Source organism: Neopelma chrysocephalum, unplaced genomic scaffold (genome assembly GCF_003984885.1).
Source record: "Neopelma chrysocephalum unplaced genomic scaffold, ASM398488v2 Primary Assembly neopelma1_209, whole genome shotgun sequence".
In the NCBI taxonomy this organism is placed as follows: Eukaryota; Metazoa; Chordata; class Aves; order Passeriformes; family Pipridae; genus Neopelma; species Neopelma chrysocephalum.
In genome coordinates, this window is record NW_020897871.1 from 1,324,450 (window position 1) to 1,333,397 (window position 8,948).

The 8,948-nt window shown below is 42.6% G+C and overlaps 1 protein-coding gene across 2 annotated transcripts in view; it reads left to right on the forward strand.

Moving 5' to 3' along the window:
* The window catches only part of VGLL4 (vestigial like family member 4), an 83,970-nt gene extending 75,264 nt beyond the window's left edge, over window positions 1–8,706 (forward strand). For both annotated transcript variants that reach the window (XM_027703120.1, XM_027703119.1), the window contains 3 exons: window positions 441–663; window positions 3,725–3,842; window positions 5,860–8,706. In XM_027703120.1, coding sequence (XP_027558921.1) covers window positions 441–663; window positions 3,725–3,842; window positions 5,860–6,128 — 610 coding nt within the window. In that variant the 3' untranslated portion in view covers window positions 6,129–8,706. The remainder of the gene's footprint in view (window positions 1–440; window positions 664–3,724; window positions 3,843–5,859) is intronic.
* Window positions 8,707–8,948: the final 242 nt, after the last annotated feature.

The window sequence follows — 8,948 nt, forward strand, 5'->3', positions numbered from 1 at the left end:
AGCCCAAGCAAAGTGCATTTCCTGGTGTTTCTTACAGGGATTTAATGTTGCATATCTCAGAAGAGGGACCCCTGTTGGCCTAGTGGTTAGCATGCAGGACTCTCACCGCTGCGACCCAGGTTCGATTCCCAGTCCCCCGGGCAGATGGAGCCCGTTAGCCCTGTGTGGCCATCCATCTATGAGAAGGTCACTCTAAACAAACCTACGTCCTGAGGACTTCACTGCCATTGTCCAAGCTTGCTTGGCCCCGGCAGATGAACCTTAGGATTAAAGGGTGGGCTCAGTTCAGCGCAGGCTGTGTCTCACCTAAAAAATCCATTGCGCAGGCTGGAAAGGTAAAAGACCTTTCCCCAAATCTTCGTTCACGAAGACTGGCCATTATTATATTATCTCAGAAGAGCTCGGAACAACAGTAAGGCCTTTTTTCTTTCCTGCCTTAGAAACAAGACTTCCAACGGGGATTACCGGAAGGAGCACCGGGAGAGGAGTCGCAGCCCCATCGAGAGGGCAGCTGCCCCGACAATGAGCCTTCATGCCAATCACATGTATGCCTCAATCCCAAGCTTGAGCATGGATCAACCTCTAGCACTGACCAAAACCAGCATGGATGCAACCAGGACAGTCAGCATCACACCAACACTGACTTCTGTGGAACGGCAGCAGGTATGGGCTGGCAGGAGCTGTGTGGGTGGAGAGTGCTGGCTGTGGACACAGTGAGGACTCCCAGGTATAAGCAGAATGTTTTGTGAATTACAATAGATAGGAGATACTATTCCTCAGGCAAAATGTATTTTAAAAACACGCAGTGAATGTCACAGCTCCTCGTGTGTAATGTGAATATATCACATGTATGTAAATATATTTACGATGTGTAAACGTATCTGTCACAGATTTCTTGGCCTTTCTGCTTTCCCTGATGCATGTGTTTTAATTGGGAATGCAAAGTGTGTGGTTCAGTGAAGTCCCAGTACCTGCTAAGCAATGACTGATGCAATTTGCAGATAGAGGGTATCATCTGTGCCCCTCTTGGTGATCCATGTGTGCTCCCCTCCCCTCTGTCCCAGCTCTCTCCCACCAGGACTGCTGAAAAACGGGTGCAGGACAAAAAGGGCATAAGGGAAAATGTTCCAGGTGAAAGAAGCTGGAATGATCTTAGTTGTTTTAGCCAGCCAAAAGCTGCATTGTTCAGAGCAATGTTGTGTCACTAAGTCATAACGACTTCTCCTAAAGCCAAGTAATTGTTTTTGATTATTTTATACTTTATTTCCATATGCCGAAGTGGTTGTTGGAGGGGTTTTTTTGTTGGTTGGTTGTTTTTTGACTTTCTTGCACATTGCACTTGTTTTGCTTCAGAAGTGCTGAAGATGAGCCTATGCAGGTTCTACAAGAACAGTTACGTGTCAGACAAACTTCGATCCCTCTTACAAGTGGAGAGACCAAGCAAGAGAATTGAGTTGTGATGAGCTGCAGCACTGAGAAATGAAACTGGCCCATGTACCCAAATCCATCCTTCCTTCCTTCCCTCCTGCAATGATACCCTGCAAAGGGTGAACATGTGGAGTAGATGGTTTTTCACGTGCTTTTCACTGGAGCCATCAACTTCCCATCCCCTGTGGACTTCCACAGATGTTGGCTGTGTACGCGAGTCCCTTACATTTTGCTGTGCCAAACCCCGACTTTGCACTGCTGCTTTCTCACACCCCTTGGCAGTAGCTTGCAGAGCTCCTGTTCAGTGCAGGTCGGCTGTTCCTTGCTCTTGGTTATCAGTGATGACAGAGGAGAAGGGACAGGCTCCAGTGACAACACCAGTGCCCTTTGACAGCATTACTGCTGTGTCCCTGCTCAGCAGCTGCACCACTGACATTCTGTCTGACTGGGCTGATTCCTGCTGCCCAGTACTGGATTCCTCTCTCCTGTTATCTTTGATGGTCTGAATTAGATTACAGTCATTTTTCTTGGGAAAATAGGATGTTGAGGTAAGACCTTGCTAAGATCACGGAAGAGAAATCATCCAAAATAAAAAGTCTAGTGATAAAAAGAAACCTTAGGTTGATGATTCATTGTTCAGTTTTGTGGGGTTTTTTTCACCTTAACATGTTGAACGGGATTTCATCTTACTCTGTTTCTAATAAACAGGTGGGGAAAAATTTCCTTCTTATATTCAACAGGGCAGCGTTATTCCGTATTCCGTTGTACTGACTGCTACTAAATTCTCAATTTACCTCAGTATTTTCATACAAGTGCCTGTATTCTGCTCAGTGCTCTGTACACACACACAGCCACAGCAGGGGACTCTCTAAGATGCCTTATCCTGCCTCTTGGATCCTTCGTGGTGTTGGCACATGGATTCCTGAGACATTATTACCTGTCTGTCTCTACTTCCCACCTCTTCCATGTCCAAAATACTCTTTTGAAAAGATTAGCATACATACCCTTCTCAAAAAAACGCTTCGAAGAGGTACATCTTGGCCTCCATAGAAAATAAATACTTCCACATGTGAAATGCTTACAAAAAAATCAAATTCTTTCTTTCTTTTATTTACTTTTTTTCCTTTGTTGTCAGTGCAGTGAGACGTAGCTAGCCTGTTGTGTAAAATTCCTGTTGTGTCCTGCAAAATGATGTTAAACCTCCCTGAAAAGCTCAGCTCTTTTACTTTACAGATCTTGCTCTTTACTGGTAAGAGCGAGACTTCACTGGTCTTGCTCTTACTCTACCTAAAGAACCACCGAACAAGGAGAACTCCCTTCTTCCCCAGTGACCTTGTGTCAGGGTAATGCAGTGATTTTTGTGGGTTTGCTTCACAGATTTGTAAAATGGACAAGAAGTTAAATTACATCAATTCTGTTAATTTTTTTGGAAAACTTAACAATTAACTTGCATTGAGTATAATGGACTCTTTGTATCAGAAAATATACCAAAGATGCAAAGCAAATCTATTCCAATGCCTGTGTTCTTTCCCTTCAGCCACCTGGAGAAACTGGGACATTTCTTTTCCCAAGGCCTTGTTTCAATGTAACATTTACATAGTAAACAACTATAAAAAGAGTATTTTATGTTTACACTTTGTACAAAGTATAGATGGCAGAGCTATGATGATGTAATATAGATTTTGGGAAATTTGCATGTGTTGAGAATGAAAAAAGATTATGTTAATTAAGTAGTGCTGGAGAGCAGATTAATTACAACAGGAAAGTATTTGTGGTCAAGACTGGCTCAGGAGCTCTTCAAATTATACATTACTGCTTTGTGTCTGCAGTGTAGAATACAGAATTAGAGCTAGGAAAACTCAACTTCTGAATGAAAAACTTGGGTAACACCAAGATGACAAATACTTGTAAAATCTGCAAAGCCCTTCTGAGTCCTGGAATGACACAGATGTGTGGCTGTAGGATGAAACATACATTTAATGTGTTGACATTTGACATTTAGTGCTGCATATGGAATGTCTGTGAGGTTGAAACAGTCACTGTAAAATCATTTTAATGCTTGTAATGATTCGCTTTCACACTGCCCTTTTTCTGTGTGGCTGCTCACCACTTTATTTCCATAATGGTGGAATTTTTGAATTTTAAGTGTGGATTTTTTTATTTTTTTTTTTAAAGCTGAATATTTGGGGGTTTAATGTGCTTTGTTGAATCGGATAGCTCATGAGTTTAATTGGTGCTACTGTGGCTGGGGCTGATGGCCCGAGTGAGTGACAGCTTTCCTATCTGTTCCCCCCAGAACCGTCCCTCTGTCATCACCTGTGCTTCTGCCAACAACCGCAACTGCAGCCTCTCCCACTGCCCCATCGCCCACAGCGGCTGCGGCTCCGGGCCTGCCTACAGGAGACCCTCCAGCAGTAAGTGACATCTCCAAACTCCCCACGGCCTCAGCAGAATTCCAGGAGAACAGAATGGGCTCACCAACCTTAGCTGTGCAGGCACTGATGTATTAGCAATTCAAAGTAAGGGGGGGAGAGAGGTACTCTTTCTTCTTGTTTTGAAAAGCTGCTTTAAAAAAAACACCCCACACAGACAAATAAGTCATTATGTTTATTTTAGTCCATCTGACAAACAGCAGCCAGGGCCAGCAGATCCAACTATGGAACCATATTTTAGGAGCTGTAGTTTCCCCAGTCTTTCAATAGCCAGTAAACTCTTACTATTCAGCTGCAGTCACAAAAATCTTTCCTGCAGCTACAAATACTCTTCCAAAGCCCATACCCTCCACCCAGCTCTGCATGGATAACACAAAAAGCTTTGGAGGGTAGTTGCTACAGCAACCCAAGCAGGAAGTTTTAACTTTCTGCCTTCTATGCAATTCGTACTTTTCATGAAATCTGTTCAGGCAATACTTGCTGGGAAACCTGGGGCCGTTTCTGTTCATCTCTCCCACTGCAGAGTGGGAAAGCCCAGGGGAAGCACAGCCCTTTCATGTCAAGTCCTTTACCTGCTGAGGCAGAGCTTTAACACACAGCATTGCTGAAAGGTCACGGCAGTGGGGCTTCATCAACCTGGATGTGTCCATGGAACAATACCAGTGTGATGTAGGCAGGAACCTAGAAGTCTATAGTAGGGTATTAGTCTTATTAGTAGCAGTATTTTTTTGATTTTGTAAAGCTCAGCGTATTGTTGATAACTAGATTTAGAAGCTGAAGTGTTAACTAGAATTAGAATTAGAAGCTGAAGGAGACCCTTAGACTCTTGATCAAGTCAGTCAATAGGGACCTCAGCTGTTACAAGTTTTCTCACAAACTGGTGTTACTGGTCTCAGGAGAGCTGCAGGAGACCTCAGCTGCACTTACATGGGCTTGGGAAGAAGGGTAAATGTTTCCAGAAAAGATTTGTCTCCTGTCAGGTGAAGAGGTTTATGCATGACACTCATGTTTATTTTGGGATCAGTCAAGCCTTGCTGTAGCACAGATGCCAGTGCCATGGATCCCGACAGTTCCAAGTGCTTTTTGAAAGATAATTCTCATTTAGACACAGATACTGTTTCTAAAATGTAAAACTGCAGCTCTCTCACATTTAGTCTGAGGAATTACTGTACAAAACTGTCTTTTCAGGTTCTTTGTTCCTTTTTTAATAGTATTACATCAGTTTAATGCACCCAGTGCAAAAGTAATGATTTCATTTAGTTTCCTGACTGCTCTGAGCACAAGCGTGTGAAGTAAGATGAAACCCTGAGGTCAGCTCTTGGCACATAATTTAGAATGAGGGTGCCTCACACCTGACTGGGACGTCATTTTAAAAACCATTTACATCTTCAATTCTGTTTAAGCCTAAAGATAAATTCTATGTTATTGTTTGGGGAGAGGGTTTCCAAAGAATTGCGGCTGTAGCTATTAGTAGGCTGAGGGAGAATATAATTATATATAAAATGCTTACCTGTTGCAGGTCACAGAAATGCAAAAATACTTAACTCCATTTTTACTTTTTTTCATTTTCATTTCTTATTCCCCATCCCATTCACTAACAGTCCCCTAATGATGTAAGGAAACCTGGCTTCATGCTGAGACAGGGGCTTTTCATGAGGGCTTGTAGTGACAGGACAAGTGGCCTTAAGTTCAAGGAGGGTAGATTTAGGTTGGATATTGGAAAGAAATTCTTCCCTGTGAGGGTGGTGAGACCCCTGGCACAGGTTGCCCAGAGAAGCTGTGGCTGCCCCATCCCTGGAAATGTCCAAGACCAGGCTGGACAGGGCTTGGATCAACCTGGTCGTGTGGAAGGTGTCCCTGCCCACGGGATTAGCTTTAAGGTCTCTCCCTACCCAAACCATTCTGTGTTTTGTGATGGAAATACAGGAGAAAATCTGGGTTGTGGATCCAGCACTCGGTGCCAGGGTTCTAACACGTCCCGTGCCTCCTTTCCCCACAGCCACCACTGCCTGTGACCCGGTGGTGGAGGAGCACTTCCGCCGGAGCCTCGGCAAGAACTACAAGGAGCCTGAGCCAGTGGCAAACTCGGTTTCCATCACGGGCTCGGTCGATGACCACTTTGCCAAAGCACTCGGGGACACGTGGCTGCAGATCAAGGCTGCCAAGGACGGAGTCTCCAGCAGCCCCGAGTCGGCGTCGCGGCGGGGCCAGTCTTCCCCTTCCTCCCACATGGTCAATCATAATCACTCACCCTCCGTGGTCTCCTGAGGAGAGGACCGTTCCCTTTGTCAATTTGCATGGTTTGACTGAGCTTTGAACAGTGCTTAGATAGTGTTGGGGGAGGAGAGGTTAGTTTTCAACACGTTATTGTGTACTCACTTTTTTTTTTTGTGAAAGGGTGCCCTTAAAGACAATAGCAGGAACTATTTCATAAAGATTCATATGATGTAGCATCCTTTTTTCCTGCCTCAATTACCAAAGAAACCTCTGATGCAAATCTGCTGCCCCTTAAGAAAATAATGCACGCTAATCCACAAAAGCCATTACACTTAGTTGGTTGACCCCAGTCCTTTTTGCTTTTCTTAGCTTCTTAAGACTAGAATTTGTCTGGTTTGCTTACATTGCTTTTTTTTTTTCCCTCTGTGAAGTAATTTTGTATGTATATACTTGAAAAGAACTGTTATGTATGATTTGCACTATTGGAGGAGGACTGAAGTTGCACAGCAACTTTCTGGAAGAGGCTAATATTTTGAGGGCAAACTGCTGAAGAAAGGGTTTAAGGATGACATTTCTATCAGTTTGATTTTTCTTAAAGCAAAACAGCTTTGGAAGGGGAAGTCTCATACAGGTTATAGGTCTTTCTCTCTTTAGATTTCAGGTGCTTAGTGCTTGCAACTGGACTGCATAATTTACAGAACACGGGCATTTTTTCCTAAACACTGCAGTTTGTTAGACTAGAGCTGAGGTTGGAGGGTTCCATAGTGCTTAACGATGCATGTTTTATGAAAAATAGCTGGTATCTATTAATGTATAGACAGTAAGAATCATAATACTTATTAGCTTTTCTTCAGAACTAGTTTATTTTTGTCAGTAACAATCCTAGATATACTTACTGCTGGTACAGTTGTACTCTATGGTATTTGTATTTGATATTCACTTTAGTAGCAGCCAGCATCGAGGGCAGCCTCAGGACAGGCCTTGTGCCACCCTTGGAGCTGGTGGCTGCTGGCACAGGATGCTGAGCTCTGCGCAGGTCCAGCGACCCTTCCTGTCTGCAGCACTGCTGCTTCACAGGGATTTGCTTCCTAAAACCAAGTCTGTGTAATCTACCCTTAACTAGCTGCAGGAACTGCTACTGTTACGGATCTTGGCTGGACAACAGATTGTTACAGTTTGTGACATATGATCTTTCTTTCTGCCTTTTTTTTTCCCTTTTTCTTAAGCCTATTCCTAAACCGATGCCAAGTTGCAGCAAACATTCCTCCAGTAGAGACTTTATACAGGTATTACTGCATTTATTATCATTTGCTATATTAATAGCTACTAACTAGAAATTAGGTAGTAGAGGCAGGCATGAAACCACAGCTGTGCTAGCGCTAACAGCTTCTCTTTTTCTTGTTAAGTGTAACTGCTCTCCCCTGTACATTCCATCTTCCCAATACAGTTGCAACTAGGGCTTTTTTTTTATGCTGGGTTACCTGAAACGATTGGTTCAGTGTAGAAAATGAGAACTAGTTGGAAGATGAACTACACGTGATGTATTATGGACTGTGTTACAGTATTGGGTCCACTGTGGCTTTTATTTTATGCCTTTTTTTTTTTTTAAAGTTAAGCTATTTAATTTGGAAAGGGTGCAGGGTAGAAAGAGATCGGGAGATTGGATCTTACTCTTGGTGAGAAGGTGGCTGCTCAGTTTTCTTTAAAAAAAAAAAAATATAAAAAAACCCCAACATCTAAGCCCCCAGTTTTACACATTTCACTACCATCTTACTGGTTAGTCAACGCTTCCTTGCTTTGGCATTCAGTACCCTACTCTCTGTAGGAAGATTGTTAAAAGAACACTTTTTTATATAGGTAACTTTAAGACCATCGTTACGCTGTGCGTAAAGAATGTACAGAGAAATTTGTAGGTATTTTTTGAGGAACAATTAATTTGTTAATGATATGTAGCTATTTAATTTTTCCCTTTCCTTTATTGTAATCATTCATTTATTTTTTTTTTTTGGTTGGAGAAAAAAGTTGATCTTTTTTTTTTTGTTGTAGATTTGTCTGTAATACAGTAAAAGTGCAGGAACACAGTTATTCTATGAGGACACTGCATTAGCATTAATAGCCACTCATTTGTTATTGCTAGAGGCTACTGAGCAGTATAACAGTCAATACTAATACTGTAGATCGACTCTGTGGAAAATGTGACTCCTATATTTCTTTGTAAACACAAGTAAGATAATGTTTTTAAAGCTAATATTTTCAATAATAGCTGTTTTACAACATTACATTTACTTATCTGAGATAGGTAAATGGATTTGAGGGCAATAAAGATTTAATGTGCAATGTCCAGTAAAACATATATTATTGGACACAACAATGTCACGAAAGCCAAAGGGTTGGGGGGAGGTGGAAGGACACTAAACTGAACTCACCATCATGAGACGTGGTGAAGTTTCTTCACAGAGCCAGGTTATCTACAGTTCAGTTTAAACAATTCTCTCTGTGTTTGTAAATCTGTAATATACCATTCTTTTGTGGCCTTGTTTCACCTGGAAAAAAAAAAAGGTTTGGCAGGCCATCTTTTTTTTTTGTACTTAAAAGTAGCCTTAAAGAACAATAAAGTGCTCTTAAATCACAGGTGTGTTCCTATGCCTCTGTATTGCTTGGCAAGAGAGGAAATTGGTGTCTGTGCCTCTGGAGCTGGAAGCAGAAACAAGCCTCTGGTCATGTCCCGGTCTCCTTCCAATGAACCCACCTTGTTCAGGACGGTGACCCCACCACAGGGGCTGCCACAGCCTCACCTGAGGCTTGGCGGGGGGGTCTCTACAAGACTTTGTCAAGAAAAAAAATCTTTTCAGCAACAAAAAGAATCTGTTG